At 47.9% G+C, this 22,697-nt stretch overlaps 1 protein-coding gene across 2 annotated transcripts in view; it reads right to left on the reverse strand.

Annotated features, from left to right (window-relative positions):
- GRIK4 (glutamate ionotropic receptor kainate type subunit 4) overlaps window positions 1–21,719 on the reverse strand; it is a 142,163-nt gene extending 120,444 nt beyond the window's left edge. For both annotated transcript variants that reach the window (XR_012045900.1, XM_072884468.1), the window contains exon 1: window positions 21,614–21,719. Coding sequence is in view for 1 of the 2 variants with exons in the window: in XM_072884468.1 (XP_072740569.1) it covers window positions 21,614–21,695 (82 nt within the window). In the remaining variant the exon portion in view is untranslated. The remainder of the gene's footprint in view (window positions 1–21,613) is intronic.
- Window positions 21,720–22,697: the final 978 nt, after the last annotated feature.

The following is a 22,697-nucleotide window of genomic DNA, read 5'->3' on the forward strand; positions in this document are numbered from 1 at the left end:
AATATAACATGCTTTTCCTAGAAAAGTGGCAACGAAAACTGACGCACGGAGAGGGTAGAAGAGATTGGGAGAGCAAGATAACTCCACCATAAAGTGCAAGAGAGAATCACTTAGAGATGAAGCAGATATTTAAGGATGGCATTAAAAAGAAGAAATTAACATGCAGCTACAGAAATGGGAGAAGGGTGCTTTGTTTCAGGTAAGAAAACACAAACTTAGGTTTAATCTAATTCTGCTTCCACAAAACCAGGCAATAATTTCAAGCAGCAGTTTCCAGTGCTAGGCTTGTGCAAACACTCCTCCAAAAGGCTTTGCGCATCAGTTTGCACCAGCCCGCGTGGCCCAGAGAAGTCGCTGTGGCTCTGTGGCCGATGACGGAGGTGCAGCGCGTGCTGGCTGAGCCTTGGTGGTATCCGGCCTCATCACTTCATCGCAACCGTTCAGATCCCAAGGGGCGCTGGGCCCTGCTTGCACTCAGAAGCACCCCAGCAGCACCGTTCCCTGGCAATTCCTGCTACCACTAGAGCAAACGGGTGCTTCTGGTTTTGTCGGCACCCCTCAGTGTCCGGCTCCTACGAGCACGCAGCTGCCGCCAGTCCCGATCCTCCTGCGGGTCTCCCGCGCCTGCCTGCTCCGCTGCAGTTTATTTCACACATGGACACCCAGCACGGCTCACCGCGACCCTGCACACACGGCTGCCTATCCTGGGCTTTGTCACGCTGATGCACTCTCAGGGCTCTACTCCATTCACGCACACTTGCCCTCAGGCATCATCATCCCCCCCTCCCCGCCCTGGCTCGGAAGGCAATTTCATGCTCACATAGTGCTGTTTTCTGTCCTGTGTGTGCATGCATTCCGCAGGCTCCCATGCAATTACCATCAGGTGCTTGGAGCGGCAATGGCTCAGCACACAAATACCACCAACGTTATCTGCACACAGCAAACTTCTCCCCCCGTCCGCTTACTGCACCCAAGCCCAGCCCCAGCCCCTGATACCTGCTGCTTGGCCCTTTGCACCTGCATTCACAGACACAGCTCGGTGCCGCCACAAGTCTCCACTGAGCGTTGCTAACAGCCCAGCCGGATTTCAACAGCTTGATGGACAGTACACTAGAGCAGGACTTGGGAGATGTAGGTGCTAATTTGAGAGCTTGCTACAGGCAATTCCTTTCATTTTCTCTGTGCCTTTGCTTCATATCTGGATCGTAAGAACAAATGTTACTGTCAAACCAAAAGTCCATCCAATAATTCCTACTAGTAGCCTTCCAGCCTTCAGCTACTCTCAGGTTAGGAAACTTCTGAAACTGATGTTGTTTATATATTTAATAACTCTTAAGTGCTTTTCTCTTCTCTGTGCTTGCCCGGTTTCCCCTTAAATCTATGAAAACTTTCTGTACTCACAACATCCTTTGAGAGCAACGTATCAATCACCTGTTGCACAAAACCGACATAGTGCTGATTTGTTCTGAACTTGGCTCCTATCAGCCTCATTCGGCGTCCTCTGGTTCTCCTACGAGGAGAGACAGAGAGCAAGTGATCCTCTCCACCCCCTCCATTCTGCTCATGATTTGCCTTCCTGTAAACTCTCTGGTACAGAGTTGCCTCTTGCTATAAATAACACCATACAGCAAGGGGCACTGAGGGTCCTCCGTCTCAGCTGGAAATCCTGGGCATCATCACAAGCCAAACGAGGTTACCTGTCTGCACTTGTACAGCTATCCCACGCAGACACACGCTCCCCTGTACACCCAGGGCTTGCAGAGGGCTACTCCAGGCACAGGCTCCTTTCCGCACCGCAGCTGAATCCAGCCCTGCCTGAAATCTGCAAGCCCCATTAGAAGCTGATGAATTGTTTTCTGTTCTCATGCTTGATTCCATAGTGGGTTATCTATGCGGAAACGTAATTTGTTTGCTGATATCAAAATGCTGCCGCTCACCTGAGGGATTAACACTGTGACAAAATCATTAGAAACCTGATGGAGTACTGGAAGCCTGAGTTTACAGAAAATTCATTCTTCAGCCTAATGAATGTCTTTTTCCAAACACCTACAACAGCAACACCCCTGTTTCTCAGTTGCCACTAGAGCAGCCAGAAATGCATGCACACCTTAAGGGCTCAGCTTACTCTTGGGACAGCTAAAGGGGCAAACAACGCTTGAAGCTCACAAGAAGCGTAGAGCTCCAGCAGCAATGCCACAGCACAGGGTTCCCCTTCAAATACCCATGTGGCATGGGGAACAAATCCCACCGCCGTGTCTTAACCCCACCTCCGTGGGGAATGAATCCCACCACTGCATCTCTACTCCACAGCCACGGGAAGCCCCCCCGGATAAGCAGCGCTGGGTGCTGAGCCCTTCCCTGCTGCTCTGCTTCCATGTCTTCCCCTCGCTCATGCACCCTGTTTCGCCCAGGCACTCTTCACGAGAGACAAAACGCTCTTCTTGTAACTCTCCCTGCTGCTCCCTGCGAGTCGCTACTCCTGCACGACGTTACGAATTGGCAGTGAGTCACTGTCACTCCTGGGGAAGGGGGAGAAAAGCGACCTTCCTTTTGCTGATTCACTGCCAAAACCCCCACGTAACGCAAGCTGTCTGCTCCACGTTAAAGCCTCCTTCCACGGCATGCTGGAGAGGATTTTTCTCTTGCCCTGCCACCAAGGTGACACGATCAAACATTTTTTCCAAACAGTGCTCTAAGCGACACTGAAATTTGCATTTCAATTTGAATTCATTCTTATGGTTCAAATGAACTTCTGAAATACCTCTTTGCATGTGGTTAAGAAGCACGCTCTCTCACTCTACTGATATACACACATATATATTTTTAGCCTTGATCCCTACATTAAAGTCACCCTTTTAAAAGAGCAGTTTTATTGCCAAGCAATATTAGCACAATGAAGAAAATCGCTCCTAATTTTTATAAATTATCTCATCATCTGCAACTAATTAGCAGCTGCCGAAAGCTGGGAAATCGCTCTTCACCCTAGAGAGACTACCTCCAAGCTACACAGAACTCAAACATCCCTGATGGTCAAGGATTTCATGAGAAGCCTTCCAGCTGGCTCCAGTGCAGGTCCCACTGGCTGTCCCACCAGGTGACAAGTTGTGCAACCCCAGCACCCCCAGCATCTCCGCTGCAAGGAATAGTTGTGATGCAGCTTAGCTGGAAACTTTATTAAAATCCAATCTAATCAAGCTGTTGCGACTCTCCATTCTCCTTACCCTTGCTCCTAGGCGCTTGTGCCTCTGTCTGTGCTGCTGTAAATGTGTCTATAAAAGTAAAATGAGCAAGCAGCCAACGGCTAAATGGCACTTAATCAGAAGAAAATGTATACCCTGGTGGATAGCAAACTGCTATTAAGTTGGGGGGGGGAGATAGAAGAAAATAATAAGCTATAAATGGACAACCAAATAAATCTCCTGCCGTACCAAGCGAGAGCACATCTGGTTAGATGCCACCTCCAATGAGTTGTGAGCAAAATATTTATTTGCCGCCAAGTACCTGGCAGCAGGAGTGGGAAGGGATTACAGCTTGGAGAGCAGTGCCACTTTCACTGCCTCCCTGCCTGCCCTCGGAGGCAGCAGCACATCAGGTGCCTGCCCTCTTCAGCTGCAGCAAAATCTGATCTGAAAACATCCGACCTCTGAAGCCAGCAAGCTGGCAGGCCCCAGGCATCACTGACCAGGCTGTGACGGTGCCCACGGCTGGTGGGTGAGCTCCAGCTCAGTCTCTCTGCTGCAAGGACATGGGCTCAAGCTTGAAAAGCCATCTCCTCTCCAACAGGAGAGCCCCTCAGCCTCCTTCCCTACCACAAGCCCTAAGAGGGTCAATAAGGCAACAGACAATACACCAGAGACTCCAAAGCTATAAATACTGGAGGACTTGCACACCTCTGATCCTTGAGAGTGCCTTAATTTAATACAGAGCACTTCGGCATTAGGAGAAAATAAGATTTGGGACTTGGAAGTCCCCGAGGGAATTGCTCTTCGGAGAGGGGCACCATTGCAAAGGGGATTATCACCATAATCACGAGATTAGTTGAATAATCCCTGCCTAAAAGAGAGTTTTTGTCATCTGCAAGATGCTCAGCACCCTCCAGCTTTCATGGAAATACAGTGCAAAGCAGGGTCAGATTGACTTTGAGGAACAATGTGGGGAAAGAGGAACCCGACTCAGCAAACATTGTGCTCCGCAGTCCCATCCGAACCCGTCAGTGCGTTACTGCTTTGCTGAGGGAAGGCACCTCTCTGCTTCAGACTGAGGGATTTTGCCGTCGATTCCTTCTGCTACAGATTTAATGCAGTAACGGGGTTCAGGCCTCCTACAAATGGCAAAATCAAGAAATCCAATCCTACCAAATTAAAAGACCATGTGACAGGGAAAACAAAACAAAATAAACCTCCTCTGCTAATCACCTAGCTTGGCTCTTCTAAGGCAGTGCTTGCGCCGTTGAATTGCACAAAGTAAACAAATAATTACTGGCTATTTTCTACTATAGGTCAGAAAGCAGATTAGCTAGCAGAGACTGAAATCTAAACCATGTGTGTGTCGTGCCCAGACTTACAAAAAGAAGAAAAAAGCCAGCCAGGAGCAGAACCCTGTACCACAACCACAGCTATCGGACCCTGCTGCTCTCCGAGAGACAAACTCTTCCGTGCAACAAGAAATCCACTCGGTCTCACCACTCAAGCATTCATATCCTGGCTAGAAAAATACATAAAGCCAATGCTAATATTTTTACATTTCCAGATTGTCAGCTTTTAACTGAATACATTCAGATTTACTACCTGGGGAGAGATTTTCTGAGAAGGGAAAGACGGAGTTTGGTATTTCTCCTGGAAACGGCTACATCTTACAGACAACCCGGATGTCTCAAAACCCAGGTATACACTTGGCTGAAGTCTGTTGCCAGAATCAGAAGGGGAAGAGAGAAGAGGTGCAAGAAAAAGTAATGCCCGCGTTTAATTTCACTGTGTTTTCCATTTCTGCAACTGAAAGCAACATTCATCCCCTCAAGCCCACTGCAAAACTGGGAAGGATGTTCCTGGTGGTCAGAAACTTCTGGTTGGGAAGCTAGTGACAGTTTTCCCCACGGCACTGGAGAACCTGCTTAATTCAGCTCTAGTAGAGAGATCTATAAAACCAGCAGAGAAGCAATGATATTCCAAGTATCAAGAGTGAACTACCATGATCTATCACGTTTCACAGTGGAGCCTGCACTCGGCAGCTCCCAGAAGAGCAGCGAGCTTTCGCCCTGAAAGGTTGCGCTGACCTGTGCCAGCGGAGCGGGTGAGGACGCGCATCCCCATGGCACACGCTCCTGGGCGCAGATTGCTCTGCTCTCCCTTAAGAAGGCTGCAAAAAAGCAAGCAGACAGCAACCTGTTGCACAGTTCCCTGCAGGTGCTGGCTGTAGCTCGGGCAGCTCAGCACAGAGAGCCAGTTCTGCCTTTTCAAGCATGAATAATGCTGGATTGTTTCCAGATGGGGGGTGGGGGAGAGCAAAGAATAGAGCCAGGACATTTAAAACAAAAGTGTACAGCTATATTCAGCAAATGACGGTTTTTCCAAAGGGCTTCGGGCATTAGTCACACAGATGCTCTTTCTTGCATTTCTTCCGGAGTTTTGCTGGGGTTTATTTTATTTTATTTTTGTTCTCACTTCACCTTTCATTAGAAAGCATCCATGCTTCATGCTAGAGGTGGCTTGTTTCAGTAGCAGGAGGGGAAACTCTCAAAGCCCGTGCTCTTCTAAACCAAGCCACCAAATCTTTTCAAGGTTAATTGATTCCCTAAGCATCAGGACACATCTTTCAAAAGCATGCTTAGTGGCATGAACTTCTGCTCAAAGACTCTCTGTGCTACTAGCCAATGCCTGAAAATTCTTCCCATTTCCTTGCAATAAAATTGACAGTCCCAGGACAACAAACAGCCACCGACCACTTGCGCTTTGCCATCCATAAGGGCAGGAGCCAGGCAACGAGGAGGAGGAGAAGCGAAGGCAGCAGAGCGACCACGACCAGCTCACAGCCATCTCTAGCAATGCACGGCTGCCCCCAGCACCATGAAAAAATGTCTTCCTCCTAAAATGTCCCCGTCACAGTGCAGAGCTTGGGGGACTGAAAGCATCTGCCAAGAGACCTCTGTGCGAGGGGCTTACTGAACCCCCCTTGCTGCTGCACTTTGCAGAGGCACTTAACTCTGATGCCAAAAAGCTCCTATGGACCATGAATGCTAAGACTGGCTGACATGACTAAGAGGCTCCTACTTGATAAACAGTGACTGCCCCTCCAAAGCAATTACAGACTATTAAGTAAATGTGACATGTTACGGGGGAAAAAAAAAATAGAGCCTGTATTTACACAGGAGCCTGTAATGACTTCATCGTTATGTCAGCTTCACATGCTTGACAAGACAGACACAGGCAAACTTTTGAGTCTCCTGCCTTCACTTCATTTCCTTTCCATAAAGCCAAGTACACTGGCCACAGATTAATTTTTCTGTCTCTCTTTTTCTTCCTGGACTTACCTTGATATGCCCTGATACCACTCAAGCAGAGTGTGAGGCTGGGGTTGCCTCCGCATCAATCTGTAAATATCCCATACAGCGCCGTGCAGCAGCAGAGCCTCAAACAGCTATCAGGGTTAGCTACGCAGCTGAGGTGGGCAACACCTTCACGCTCACACCCCAAATCTTCCTTTATTTTTCTAAGCTGTTTATTCCTTCTCCCTCTAGCTATCCAGCAAAAAGCAAAACATCTGGCAGGAAGCTATTTTAAATTTCTTTTGTTTTTTGCTGGTCTTTGTGCTTACAGTTTATAGCTCGTTTTCTATCACCTGTGGAGAACTTGCAAAGTCCAGAGATGAAAGACAACCAGCTGTGCAGCTTACTGTATGTGCCAGCATGGAGAGACAGAGAGGATGGCTCCAAGAGGAGGTGCTGCTCTCCTGGTGCCCATTCCTGCCCCAAATATGCAGCAATGCAGCATTCAGAGACAGAACTTCCCATAGATGTTCCCACATCAATCTGTGGGTTCTGTACACCATTTCCCATGGAAACAGCTGTGCCCGTGTCCTGCTCAGGGCAACTCGTGATGTGCTACAGGCAGCTTATATCCCCTTCTCCAAGCATGGCTGCATGCTCCTAACCTATGCACACCCAGTCTCTTCCACTCATTTTGTTCCCAGTGTCAACAATTTTACCAGCAGTATTTGCAGGGCTGTAGGGACTGAAAACACACAGAAATAGAAAACAGTAACCTAGAGACAGGGAAGGGAGGGAGTTCAAAGTGCTTTCCTGCTAAACAACAACCCAAGCCGCCTGCAAATAAAACTCTGGAGCTCATCAAGTAACTCTGACCACTGAGGGTGCTTAATAAAGATTACTTTTCTATAGCTCCACTTGCCTGAGGCATCATTTGTTCCTAATGAGATGCTCTATGGGATTTAAACGCATGAGAGAAGAACAGGCTTTTCAGCCACAGCCATTACAATGAAAACAAGCTTTCTGCTCCAAAACCGAAGTGCTCAGACCCCTCTCCTACTCTGGTAATGCTCCTCAGCCATGCCAAGCTGGACAACCACAGTGCTTGCTTTCTGCCAGACCCGGTAGGCAGCTATCCCATAGCATTACCTCTTAAAGCCTGCTCATGCTGGGGACTTTGAGGCAAGCTCTGCTGAGAGCTGCAGTGCTCAGGGCACTGCTTGCTGCCTGGGCAAAGCCACTGCAGCCTCTCCTGGCCCCCAAAGCCCAACACCAGTTTCTGCAGTGAGCAGCACAACGGGGGCTGGTGAGGCATCTGGAGCGGCTATTGCATGGGATACCTAAGACTTTGCACAAGTACTGCAAGATATTTCAATGCCAACTCAACCATTCTTTTGCTTTGTCTTGTGTGATCGCTAAGATCATGGTATTTCTGAGCATGCCTAGAATAATAAAGTACTTCTTCCCACTGTATCAGGGCCCCCAATGAAACAAGCATGCCAAAAAATTCCACATCCACTGAAACGGATAGAAAGACAACAGATAATAAATGCTAAAGGTCTGCAACTGCCAAGCTATCTTCTGTGCAAGGGATGTGGAACAAAATGTTCTGAAGTGCCGAAGCCAAACAACAGAACAGAGTTCTGTTGCTGGTCAAATGGGAAGATGTGCAGGGCAGCTGAACACACCCAGAAAACCACTCTGTAGGGTGAATGAAGGAGTATGATTAGGGGCATCCTGCCATGCTAAAATTAGATGCTTGTGAATCAGATCTGGTACAAGGTGGAGGCTATCAAATGTGCTGTTGAACACCATGGCATGCACACGTGCACCTGTAAGCACAAATTCTGTAACACGCTGGCAACTACAAAACCCTCTAGCAGTGACATGGGGCAGCTGATCCTATCAGATACAGGTTAGTGGATTCTTCTTGCCAAGCAGAAGAACCACAAATCAGGGTTGGGAAGGGGGTGAAATCTGTACTGAATGTGGAGATCCTCAGACAAACCCAAGCTGACACTACATTACGACTTTTCAGACTCCATTATCCCTTGGGCTTGGCAAGAAGATCACAGAAGTCTTAAGCTCATGTGGGATGAGCCTCAGGCTAGATCTCAGGCATTCATCCTGGCCTGCACCTCTATGATATGAAACCAGGAATAATTCCAGAGGACACGGCACATGCAGACCAGCTGCAGTGACTCTGCACTGTGCTACAACACAAGGTAGTAAACAGCAATCCCCCCAGTAAGAGAAAAATACACGGGCAAATAGAGCCCCTTCCCTGCCTTCTTCCTGCTATCCCAGCTCTAGCTTCCTCCCTGAACACAATTTTAGCAGCATGAGATGCAAGAACTTCCAGCATTTATAGAGACCAGGTTGTCAGGACACTCCCAGGAAGAGGCAAAAAGATAAGATGGGAAGGCTCTGGCAGGCAATGGCTCAGCTCTGCTTGCTAGCCAGCTTTATTAGCTCTCCTGACAACCACAACAAGGGCTACCAAAGATGTAATATTTACAGAAGACAGTCTCCTTTGAATGGATAGGAGCATAACTCAGACAGGATACCCACGGACTCCTACAGGGGCTGGAGTTTGATCCTGGATCTCCTGCATCCCTTCTGAGACTCCTAATCCACCAATGACTTTGGAGTTGATTTCTCTCTCAAAACTGTCTGAAAACAGCTTGAAAATTCTTGAATTTTCCAAGTGCAGAACATAAGATATTCTGAAACCTCAGAGTTACTAAGAGGAAAATCAAGCCTCATCCCTCCTTGTGCATTAGCCTTTTGTACCTCACATTCAGAACCTCCCCCTCTAAGCCATGTGCCCCTCCTGCATGCCGTAAATTCTCAGGTTCAGGTACCAGCTTCAGCAGCCAAGAGCAGAGTCCTACAGTGCTGAAAAATGACTGCTGAGCATTAAGATCAGGTCCTTCCCTCCACAATTTTAGAAGCATCTGGAGCAGTCATGCTTTCATGACTATCACTAAAGAGAGATGGGTCAGAAACATGTGAAATGACAAGTGACATCTGCATTAAGTCAGGTGGCCAGCTAAAGTTAGCTAAGAGTACCTGGTTGCTCTTCTGCAACAGATCTGCTCTTGCTGAAGCAGATAATCAGTGCCCATTAATAATTACTAGACTTTCTCTTTGCAATGAAATTGCAGCCCTCAAGATTTCCAGCACTCTCTCTTTTCCTCCCAAATACAGCAAGAGTTCATTCCCTTGCAGCACTCCTTTCCAGTGCTCAGGGAGAAGTCTGACTACATTTACCCCAGGAAGCATCAAGTGCTGCATGGCCCTGCACTAGAAATGCTCCCCAGGGACCCGTGGTATCCAGAACAGGCATCATCTAACCAGAAGAAGTGGCCTCCTATTCTGCCAGCAAAAGAGAACTACCCAAGAAGCTTGAACAAAGATCAAACCACTTACCGAGCAGCAAACAAGATCCTCATGAAAATACAAAGCACTCATGGGCAAACTATTACCTCCCCTTTACTCTTGTGGGTCCATTCTGGAGGATGGCGGCACAGCCAGTCCTTCCCCTTCATCATGCATGTACCCCTGTAGGCTAAGCTTTTCCTTCAGGAATCCCTGCAGCAGATAAAACCTCAGTTTATTAAATAAGGCAGTACTCTAACAAGGGTAATCCACAGATAATTTCACTCATTTAAACCCTATTTCATCTCAACCAAGTAGACTTATTTCCATTTAACAATCTTAATTCTTTTAGCACTTTCCGGCTCCCAAATTGGCTTCGACAGCAGAATTGACATTCAGCCATCATTTTCACATAAAGTTCCATTTAGTCTCTCCAAACCCCTACAGTGTCTGGAGGTGCAAGAGGAATTCATTAGCGGTGTCTTTGGGAAAATGAGCCATCCCTCCCTGCAGCCTTCTTACATTCACAGTCCTCATTTGGCAGGGGTCAAGTCAGAGCTGCCAAATGCCGGGCTAAGCTGCTCCTCCACTGCAGATCCCCCCTGTTGCTCCCCTCTAACTCCACACTCAAGTCCACCTCTGTGCTGACACATAAGCATCTGCTTTCTTTGCTTCTCTGCCTGCTAAGCTTAGCATTTCGCTTTTATCTATGGGCCACAGAGCTAAAATCTTGCAGCCTTTACCCTGCTTGCTTACTCACACACTCCCTCCCTCATTCCCCCAGCCCAGGTCTGCCTGTCCCTCCCCGCACAGAGGTCTCCACCAGCCCTGAGCCCTGTGGTCCATGCCCTGCTACTGCACCAGGTTACCCCTCTCGGGCATAACCAGCCATGGTTATGAGCACCTGTCTCCATGCATCTCCTGGGTCTTCCCCATTTCAGGAGCTCACCTGCAGCCAGGATCTTCACCTTCTGCTTCTCAGGCATCCTGCACTCTTCTCCCCTCCAGCGATAACACCCCAAAGAAGGGCTCGGGGGAACGATGCTACCCTAACATGATGCCATCCTCTTGGATGGCTTTCCCAGCAACAAACAAAATGCAGGCTGAGGGCACCCATTTGTCCTGCCTGCTCACAGCTATTTTAGGTATGGATTGCGCCCTGGGTGTTGCCCCCTTCTCTCCCACATGCACACTGCTTCTCCTGCCCATCAGCGCAGCCCATAGCTCTGTGCTTTTCATAGCAGATATCCTACAGAAAAGCAAAACTAATTCTTTCAAATTCTTCCATCCTTCCCTTTTTCCTCAGCATCTTTTCAGCAATCTCAGCCAGTAGCTTCAATCTTATCACAGTGAGGTCTTCATGAGGGAGAAGAGGAGCAAGAGGAGCACAAAGCCGGGACCAAGGCTTTGCAGGGAAGGGCAGGACCTACCCCTCGCAGAGGCCAGAGCCCTGCGTAGGGCCCAGCACGCAGGGACCCAGGATCTGTCTCACCTGCTTTGTCAGCAGGTTGTTCTCTACTTCTGGGGTTGGGACTTTTTCAAATGCTATAGGTTCAAAACACCTGCATAGCAAAAGCTAGAGCTTCTGAATCCGAGCCAGGACAATTTGGGCTTTTAGCTTTACAGGGGCGTGTTTATCTTAAACTGGGCCACAAGCAATTAGCTGCAGAGGGGCACTTGAGATAAGTGCCCTTTCAGGTCAAAAGCACCTTTTCTGGGAAGGTTGCCCAACAGTCCTGCAGTGCCTAATGCTAGCAAGAGGGCTTTAACATCTCACTGAGCTGAGCGCTGCACACCTTGCACCCAGGAGAGCTGGCCCCTGAGCTTGCAGTCCACCCATTTACAGAGCAAGGACAAGTGAACTTGCCAAGAGTTGCACAGCAGGAGAACAAGGAACAAGAGAACAAGGAACCCCTGAGTACAAGGCATGTCGCTTCAAACAGAAAGAAACCCTACCTTACACTCACCGTGTGAAGATCTCAGCTCTGCTCCAACAGACCGTTACAAGCTGGAGTTGCCTTGCTGTCTTCCTCCTCCCATCTGCCATCCTCCAGCTTGCCTTCTCAGAAAGGTTATAATAGCCCACAGGTAACGACTTTGGCTTTATCTCAACTCACCTTCAGAAACTTGGGCCGCTACCTTAATCTGCAAGGCTGTCCTCCACCTCACTTCCTGAAAACGACCTTCAAATCACGTCACAGTCACTACAGATATGCATCTCCCTAAAAGCAAGCAACCATGTTCTTCAGCCATGTATTCACAGGTGCCCTGTCCTCAGCAGTCAGCCTTATAACTGCTCCCTGCCCTCCCACATCAGCAGCTGCTGCCTGGACAGAGGGCTTGCTTCCCCTGCGTGCTTATTCAAATTTCGTAACTCAACCCAGCTCCTGTCCACATCCAAAAATCTCCTGCTCAATTCAGGTGGTTCTTTAAATGCAAGTTAATTGGTCCATGGGGAGGAACAGTGCTGATGCTGGCACTAAGTTTCCAGGTGCTCTCTATCAAGCGAGCACTGCTTTGCAGTGTGATGGCACTCACTCCAGCAAGGGTCTGCTAAGGCTATTTAATTCAGGCTTATTCTACAGTGAAATCAAGCTCACAAAGAGTGTGTGAAATCCATCCTTCCTCAACTGCCCACACGGACAGCCAAGGGACAGCCAATAATGCACAAGCCTATCTCATGCTGCACTGGAGCTTTCTGCAGAAATTCCAGCTTTGCTGAGTTTGGCTCAGAGTTGGAATTAATTTTGGCAGCTGTTTAGGCACGAAACCAAGCATCTTTCATTCATGTAATTGACTTTTTTATTCTCATATATATATATATGAAAAAATAATGAAAGAAATGACAGAGTAGCTCTTGCTATGACTAGCTTTCACTCTATGAAACAAAAAGATCTGTATTAAAAATGGCTCAGCAGCTAAATACACAAAGTGCTGCCCAGGGGCAGTAACAGTATTTAGATATAAAACAGGTTACATGGCTCTCAGATCCTGATCCTTCGCTCAGGAAGAATCTTCAATGTTCAGGAACAACAGTAAAAAATCAGGCCTCTGAAGCAAAACTCTGTACATGCACCTATCCGTGTCCGCCCTCTGTCGCTCCCCCTGCAATTGCACAGGACTGTGCCTGTAAGAGGTGGGAGGGGTGGGTGTATACATATATATATATATATATATATATAACCTTTTCGGTGACCAGTCCCTCTCCTTCAAGCACATTTTCCTCTTCCTGCTGAATTAGCACCTACTTCGAACCTGGTCACCTTCCAGATCTACAAAGAGTACAGCACAGGGCAGCATCTGGCTGCTGTGCCCAGGCGCACCACAGCTTTACCCGTGCTGGTGAGCAAATAACTTTCATTAAACAAGCAAATGAAAAAATAAAGCACTATGCTGATTTGCCACTTGAGCAACATGGCTCTTTTCCATAACTACCAGTGGACTTTCCCATCCAGATGCTCTGCACACAGAGATCTATACCTATATAATATGTGTGTGGATATATAATGAATCAAAACAAAGCTTAAGGCCTCTTGGGATGTACAATGTAGTCTGCGACTCAGACATTAATGAACAGGAAGAGATCAGTAAAAATAACTCTGCCACAGAGATGCAAAACACATAAAGAGATGGTCTGTCTTGCTGAATCCACACCGCTCCTCACTCCACGCCCTGTAGCACTGATCTAAGATATAAATCTGCTTATTATTTATTATTCATATTATTATAAAGCTGGATTCCTTAGCTGTAGACTAGGACCTCGTTATGTTTTACGTGGCAAAACCGCAGCCTGGAGAGAGACACGCGCCCTCCCACACCAATCTCCCAGGCGAGGCAAGGGGCACTGCCTGCCCGAGGCGCGGGCGAGCGGGGCAGCCTCCCACGCGGCCTTGCAGGCAGCGTCACGGGCACGGGGCTGCCTGGCATATGCCACGGCCACCTTTCTCCTGCAGAGCCATCAACGGCAGGGCTGGTCACCCCACTTTGCACCAAGTCCTTCCTTCTTCCATGAAGGCTCCCTGGAGCATGCGGCTCAGTCCATTTTAAGCCAAATGCATGCAACCCTGATCACGTGCAATTCAAGTAGAAACAAACCTCTACAGTGGAGGAAACCATCAGTTTCTCCCTCTTTGGTATCCAGTCTTCAATCAGTATGCCAAATAGGCCCCTCCCTGTTTAAAATCCAAGCACAAGGAAGCAGGGGTGCAGGACTTCTACATCCCTCAAGTACTGCTGAAGTACTTGCTTGCAGCTCAACCCGATTCCCACTCGCTTTCTCCCAGGGCTCCTTGCTCGGAAGCGCTCACTTTCCTCCCGCAGTTTTCGCTCGCACTTTGATGGTGCTAATGAGCCTCCTGCCTCTGCAGGCAGAGAAGCCGCCCAGCGCATCCCCAGGAAAACTCGCGTTCACAGAGCCAGTGGAACAGTGTGCAAAACCCTGCCAGCGCACAATGACCACCCAGCGACCACCTTCTCCTCAGATACCAACCTCAGCACACATGAAGGGAGCCCGAACGCTCTGCCCTAGCATCCAACATCAAAAGCATTCAAGAAAAACGCTTTTCACCTGATCATTTCAGAGAAGAACGGGTTAGATAAGAGACCACAGCAGTCGCCAGCAGCGTGCAGCCCCTCTTTGAACAGCTTCAGTTGCCTTTTCCTGGAAAAAAAGGCTCCTTTTATCCTGGAAGTAGCCTCCATGGATGAGTTGCCTTTACAAGGCCACTCAGGACAGGGAAGGTATGGCTAGGAGATGGGACACTGTTAGCCACTCTTCCTAGCACTGTAACACAGCAGTACCTGGGGAGAACTGCAAAGAATCAAAGGGCAAGTCTAGGCAAGGCATTGCTGAAGGGGCCTGGCATCTATACCAGTGACTTTATTTTTAAAAATAAAGATTTATGCACGTAACTCAGAAAACATAAATAAAATATCACTCTCCTAGAAGAATAATGAAAACAAAATTAAACGGGCAAAGAGTTAATAAACGAATATTGTATTTTTCTCTACTTCTCACTACTTTTCAGCAGCAAATGACAAATAACTATGAATCTACTTCACCTTAATGAACGTAACTGGGCCTTTTTAATACTGGGGGAAATTAAACATTTACAGTGTTTCAGCCAGACAAATTTACTAAGTCATGCATCAACAAAGATGTAGATACCTCTCCTCCTCCTCCTACTCCACAGTTCGCTATTTCTTTAGACTCTCAGATTCTAGGAAAGTCCTGAATGAAATGTGAAAGCCTTTTAAAAAAAATAAGATAAAATCAATATAGGCCAAACCCTACATACAAGTGCTGAAACGAGCCCAGTGAGGCATGAATCGAGCAGGGGACAGAACTGAAGCTCAGGCACTCCAAGGATGGGGTGTGCTGATGGGCCACATCCCAGAGCAGGTCTCCAGGAGATGGGCAACTACTGTGTGGACTTGAGGGGAGCCATGGGGCACCCCGGGAAAGCCTCTAGCTTGGGTTCCTAGGGACTAGGACCCCAACATACACATGGAAAGCATCTACCCACATTTAATGTCAACCTAGCTGCAGCCCGCACCTGCTCCTGTCACTGCAGCATGCCTTATTTCTTCAGATGCAACTTGGCAGACATTCTGCAAACAGTTAAGTCCTCCTCCGTCCCTCGTGCCCAGAAGGTGCCCCTCGACCTGACCCCCTGCACAGCTACACCCTCCTCCCACCCCACTCCTCAAGCCAGGCTGGTATTATCACAGTCCAAACATGACGGAACTTGACAGCGTATGTCCAAGGAGCACTGCTGCCCTCCAGGCGTGCGGGTACAGCCTCGGGCACTGCGGCCCCACAGCTCTCAGTAGTGACCAGCGCAGAAGGATTGCTTTTAATTCTTTACAAACAGTTAGGTCCATGCACAGAGTAGCCAGCTAATCACACATGTCTCAGTGACCTGCTTTGTTTCCAGCCCAGTTCTTCCCCTCCAGTCTGCTGCCTTCTGGCGAGGAGTCATTAGCTGTGCCCCTCCTGCACAGGCAGTACCTAACACCTCTGCTCCCACCGCCAGTGGGACAGCTGGCCAGAGAGTCACTGAACCCCTACCAGAAGCTTTGTTTTCTTAAGCACTGATTGTAATTACAAGTGGAAAGGTTTTCCAGCAACAGCACCACCATGTGAGACTCGGAGATCGTTTCTCTGCTTTAAGCTGATTCCAGAAGCCTTGCTGGGTTCAAAGCCAGGGTAAGGCCATTTCTCTGCTGGGGAATAGCAAATTGGTGGACAGCAGTTTATTGCAGTTCCATTGGTATCATCCACGAAGGCCTTGGATATGCTAGAAAGCAGCATAAGGAAAGGAGTTTGAGCTTTGTCTGTCTGCTAAACGTGCTCCTCTGCCTCCGCGCAGGCAAGAGAAGTGGAGTTTCAAGCCGTGTCAGCAAGCTGCCATCAGGATATGGGGGTACTGGGGCTGGCACAAGCCAACCTGCCACAAAGCCACAGCTCTGCCCACCTGCCATAAAGGGCATAGTCATGTTTCTCCCCATCTTGGACCGCACCCCCGAGAGGAAGCATTTGTACCTGCCCACGGGGGCCGACATCAACATTTTTGTCTTACAGCATCCAAGGGACTGACTGCACCTTCCTCATCAGTGGCACTATCATCCTTTAAAACGGTAACGTTAAATAACCTGCTGCCTTGTGGGATCTTCTCTGCAGTGCCTTTAGGAGAATTATGTATCTCCTCTGGGAGTTGGGGAAGCTGAACTAAATGGTCCACAATTCTGTTCATTGCCATTATCATTCATTTTTGCCTTACACATTTTTAATGCTCGGTGCTTCTTCCTTGCTTCAGCCCTCCAGCTCAGACCCACCAATGTACAAACTGCATTGGACAGGGCAGAAGCACACCGTGCAGCTATGGGGCCTTCAGCTCACTGTGCTAGCAGCTTAGTATCATAAACACCTCAGGAGGGTAATTACGCAGGGATGCAAGGCCACACAAATGATGCTCTGCTACACAGGTCTGTGACAGGGTGATAGGTAGGAAATAGAGAGGCTCTATACAATCACAGTGATGCAGAAAAAGCTGGATGCATGTCTCCAATCTGCCTCTTCCCACCTACTTCAGCATGCACAGCTAAATGCCAGTGCTTTCCCATGACTCCACATGCTCTGGGGGATCCCAAGAACATTTTCTTGACATTATAGTTCCACGATCAGAGCAGATGTAGGAGATTCACAGCCCTTTAAGTATTCCAGATTTTTGGAAACGTGCCTAGAAACAAAGACAAATGTCCCAGGCTGGCACCTCTAGTGACACCCTACTGTCAGTTTGGATTCGTGGAGCCTTTGACCACACACTGCTTCTCTGATGGATGAAACCCTACCACAAGCACAGGGACAGCAGTGCAGATTGTTTCAATTATCAGCTGAGCAAGCGGTGGATGCATTTTCACTGGGTATGGGGTAGAAGAACACTAGGTTTCACGACACAAAATACCCGAAATGCTAGAGCTGCATCTTGCCTTTTGTACAAAGTTTGCAAAGTTGGGAGGCAGAGGGAGGGAAGGGATTTGGACAGACAGAGGCAATTACAGAAAAGAGCACTTTAAAGAGCTGCAGGGCTGAAGGAGGCCTTGCAAGGAGTTTGTCAGTAGATCGTATGTCAGTGCTACTGAGCCTACTGCTAGTTAGGGCAATGCCATGTATAAACTACAACTGTGGCTTGTATATGAATTTTAAATGAGCTGTTAGTACACCCAATGAATCTAGCAAGAGAATACCAATTTAGAGCTCTGACGGTCTGCTCTATAAGACCAAGTAAATAACTCAGTAAATAACTCAAGTAAATTTGCTGACACTTTATTGAGCATGAGTGAACAAACAAAAAACAAAACCAGAATTACTCCTACAGCCAGTACATGCCGCAGGAAACCAGAGCTAGGGGAGATGCTGGCCCACAGCGCGCTGCACCAGCCATCTTCCTTGCCTGCCACTGGGGAGGGCAGGAGGGAGCCGATATCTCCCATGCTTTTGGTGCGGGTGGGTGCAAGACAGCATGTGCAAGGGCACATGTTGGGCAAGCACCAGCTATTGGGTTTTGCTCCCAGGACATTTTGGTAGGACATACACTGGCTCTTTCAAGGGCTACAAGATGTCTCGAGGCAATTCCTCACATACATCCTGGAGCTCTTGAAAACTTCGAGAATGTGCCCATTCCTGCCTGCTTCTTCATACCCTGATCGCAATCAACTTTTGACCATCTAAGGAGATAACACCTCAACAAGGCAGACCAGGTGAGCTGACTGATAAACAAAAGACACTCTTGGTAAAAAGACACTGTTTTGGATAAAGCATGTGGGTCAGTGTTTTTCCCTACAAAGGGCTCCAGAACAATGTGAACTAGGAGACTTTCTCCAGGATGGGATGAGAAGGGAATACACAGAGTTTAAGGCTGAAAAAAAGGTTTGCACCAACGTCTTTTCCTCTGTATCCAGGAGAGAAATAGAGCGTACGATAGGCTACAGATTGTTCCTATGCGTGCCAAAGTCACAGAGAAGGTCACCCTGTAGCCTATATTCTGCTCTTTTTTTGCATAGGTGATGCCTCTAAAGCTCACTGCAATGCAACACTCAATGTTGGTCCTGTCCAGGCTAGCGAAACTTCCTATCACTGTGTGCTCAAAGATTAAGCACTCTGCTGCCTAGAAACTCCAATGAGAAATATCAGGGCCAAGATCCACCCAAAACCCCAAGAAAGCAGCAGCAGGGAAGCTCAGTGCTTAGTTTAAAAGCCAAGCCAAGTGCCCCTGACTCAGCGTCCCTGTGCCTCCTTCTACCCTGGAAGCCAAGTGCAGGAGGCAATAATCTCTTCTAGCAACTTGGTGAAGAAACCAGGCATGGCATTGCCTATGTTCACCTCACATTACTAATCATATAACTGTGCATTTGAGCAGTCCATTACCAGATGGTTTTCAGAATTATTTTAAATGTTAGCTTGCATTGTCTTTGAATATTTAAACATTCATGCTGGTCTGTTTTCCTTTTCTATGCAGTGCATTGATTTATGTTGCTAGATACCATATCTCCCTGCCTTGCCAAAAGCATGCATTTGGGAATGATTTCAGGGCTGCTAGTAATATTTTTTCTCTCCTTTTATTTTGTACTTTATTTTTATTAACTTTTTGCTGGATATATTGTTAAAATAAAACCGCGTCTTGAAGAAACAAAACCAAAACCCCAAACCCCTCCTCAGCTCTTTGCCCATCTGCTTCAGACACCATTTTCAGAGAAGTTAGCTCTGTGGCCATGAGCAAAGCAAAAGCAGTAGGTATGTACTAACATACCTGAGCTTCCCCTCCCTCAGTAAATTCTTGCTTTAGGCTCACATGTGGGAATCAGCCGGGTCCAGGGTCAGGACTGCTGGTGTCCCATTCTCAAGAGGCAGCAGGTGACTGGAGACACCTGTGACTTGACTGCAGGGTCTCTGGCCAGTCTTACATGTAACTCTATCTGGCACAGAAGCCACAACCTCCAGTGCCTTTTAGAAGGACTGGCAAAGTTCCTTCTCATTCCCTCAACAACATTACTCCTTCTTTGAAATCTTGACTTCTACATTGCCTTTGCAACATCCTAATACAAGTGCTTCAGTCCTAGGAGGATTCAACAGACAGATTTCCACTGCCTTGCCCTGTGCAGGCTAAGGAAATCCAGAATTTCCATCCTGGACTAGGCAGCGGTGGTGTAACTTTTAAGAGCAACTGTGTCTGGAGCAGCTCCATTATTTTTTGCAAAGGAAAGTCAAAAGCAAAGAATTCCTAAATGCACGAGGATTTTAAAACTGGAGAGACAGGTCCAAGAGAGCGTGACCTCAGTGCGAAAGAGTTGAAAACCACTGGCGGAGCAATCTCTGGGATGGAGACCAAAGCACCGGCAGACCGTTGCTGGTAACTCTGCACAGCAGCCTAACCACCAGCACTGCAGCCCTTGGCCTCTACAGGTACACAGTGCTAAGGAGATGTGCTTATTTAACCAGCACGTGCTTAGCTCTTCACCACCATGCATCTCTGCTAAGCGCAGAGGCATACAGTTTTGTACCTGTACGAGGCAGTGGGACCGGGACGAGTGAACCATGCCTGTGTTCAAGCGTGTGAGTAATTTCTGTTACGGATATGCCTTCAGGCCCCAGCAGTGTGCCAAGATCTCCTTCACCCAGTAGCGGATACCAGGCACAGAAGACAAAACTAGTATTTGGACAGATGGAGGGAGACAGATTTTTTACCACCACCGCAGTTGCTCATGTGTCCCTGGAACACACAGACATCCCGGCTTCTTCTTGCCTGCCCTGAGGGGTCAGCACTGACGTGGCCTCACAGCAGCCACCATCAACTCCATTTAGGGAGCTCCTGAGCGTGCACCAAGCTGAGACCTGGAAGGCAGGAGCTAATCCCGCCTGGTAGCTGCCCCCAGCGCGGTGCAGCACAGATTTTCATTTCCAGTCCTCAGCCAGGAACACAAAAGCACAGTCCCGTCCCTCTCAAACACTTCCCATTTCACTCTGGGTTGCACTGTGGAGGTGGACAACCACGCCGGTTCCCAGACTGGTTTGCAGCCCAGTGCTGCTACGTGCGCTGCTGGGGGAGCTCCCCTTCCCCTCACGCTCCCAAGCACCCACAGTCCTTTCCCCACAGAAGGAGATGGCTGGGGCACAAGGCGTAACGAAGGATCTTTGACTTTCAGCATCCTGATAACATACCGTCCATCCCCATCCCTGTCTGCTGGCTCAAGTGGAGGATCTGCCAATCAACATGAAATGCAGTCTGCAGAGCTGAGACTATGCAGCATGAGTGCTCCACATGAATCACAGATGCTGGGGATATAAAACACCCAGCCACCCTTCCCAGACTCCTGCCAGCACAGACCCTCCCTTGCTATATTTCTGAGCTGCTCCATGCTCCACTAGCAGAGGGGAGAAGTAATTTTACTTCAAGTGTCACCTGTGAAAGTTGCAAATGGGGACAGGAATAGATTAGCTTCTTATCTGCAACAAATAGTTGATAAAACCAGCTAGTACCTCCAGAGAGAAGAGTCAGGTAAAGCAGTTTCCTTTCTAAACAACAGAGCAAAGTGTCAATACTATGAAGCAAGTGTCATTACAAGGTTTCTGGATGCATTTCTTTTCCCTAATCTGCACAGGCAGCAAGCGAAGATGACGGTGCCCCTTCCTGAACACTTTTTAATAAAGCCCAAAGGAGACCGAATGCATAGGACTCTCTTACAAATGGAGCATTTTGGAGTTATTAATGTTCTTGTGGCACCGCTTAACTAGGTTCAGCTGGGGCTCAAACACTCCTTGCTCATCAATGTGGGGACAAATAAATTTGTGACAAAAAACTATTTCCTTTTCAAGGTGGGTAGGCTGTAGGGGGGGGTAAGTTTCATTCCTCAGTGCCTCTTTGAGGAGTGGCTTTCACTTCAAATTTACACAGAAAGAGATTCCCATCAGGTAACATTACCACCATAAAAATCAATGCAAATACTTACACTCAATATAAACTGCATTTCATTTACAAGATGAAGGAGAGAACGTTTCCAAAATGCAGGTGGGACACTGTAGCTCCGCAAGTGCCTCAGCCCCACCCGAACAGGGAGCACACCACCAACACAGGGAGCCCAGCCACCACAGGCAAGGCTTGGCTTCCCTTGTCCGAGCACGTCTACGCAGAGTGGCCCAAACAACGAGTGGAAGGATGGTTAAATGCAGGGCAGAGCAAGCTTTGTACTCACCGATCCTCAGGGAATGGGGGCTGGCAGCGATCTTCATTAGCCACAGCAGAAGGAGCACCAGAGGCGCCAAGACACGGGGCATCTTCTATAAATCCTCATGGAGCCCTTTGGTGGTCTGGGCATGACATAACTCTGCAGAGAGAGAACACACGGCACCGTGAGCACCTCAGCTCTTCAACCAGCGCCTCAGCAGGATGACACTGCTTCCAGCTTGCCAAGCACTTGGGACAAAGAGTCTATTTACCAAAGGAGGAAGCTATTTACAGACTATGAATTACTCAGGAATTGGAGTCAAACTGGGCAAAGAGCTACTAACAAAAAATGGAAAAGAAACACAAGGAAAAGTCCAAATATTTCATCTTGGCATTTTTAGCATTTCCACAAAAACAAGTGGAAATCAATATTGAGTCACATCTCTAATTTTTCTTTTTTTTTTCTCCTCCTTTTTTTTTTTTCCCCTCAAAGCAGCCTGCAAATTAAAATATAATACTGACTTCTGGTTTTAGGATAGGACAAAATATTTTCATACCAGAACATAATTTGAGGGATGGGAGTCAGAGACAGAGAGTCACTTTGGCCACCAAACCAGAAAACAATTCTTTATACCGCTCCACTCCCAATGACAGCCACAACCTCCTTCCCTCCCTTTCACGTGCAAGAGGATTGAGGACAAGACGAAGAGCAGGACCATTTTTTTTCTCCTCTTACAAGGTAACACCACCCCAACACACAGAGGTCTAACTTTCAAAGTTGAAACACCATCAAAATGAAGAGCAGTAGGTGGAGAATCCACAAACCTATCATTAGTACAGATATTGGACCTGGTTGTCCCACAGCACAGTTAAACAAATTTTTAACAAATAGCATTTTAAACAGCTACATAGAGGGTAGATTTTACTTTATAGGAGAAATGGTTGTCTCTCAAATTGATAAAATTATCTCCACAGGCAGCAATGTCCTTAAATGCTGACTTTGAGTATTTCATCTGTTACCTTATGTCTCCAATTTTCTGGCAAACGTTCTCACACTATTCCATTTGTCTAATTCTTAGGCCAAATATTGAAGTCCTGACACAGGCAAGTCT

This window comes from Ciconia boyciana, chromosome 20 (genome assembly GCF_034638445.1).
Source record: "Ciconia boyciana chromosome 20, ASM3463844v1, whole genome shotgun sequence".
Classification (NCBI taxonomy): Eukaryota; Metazoa; Chordata; class Aves; order Ciconiiformes; family Ciconiidae; genus Ciconia; species Ciconia boyciana.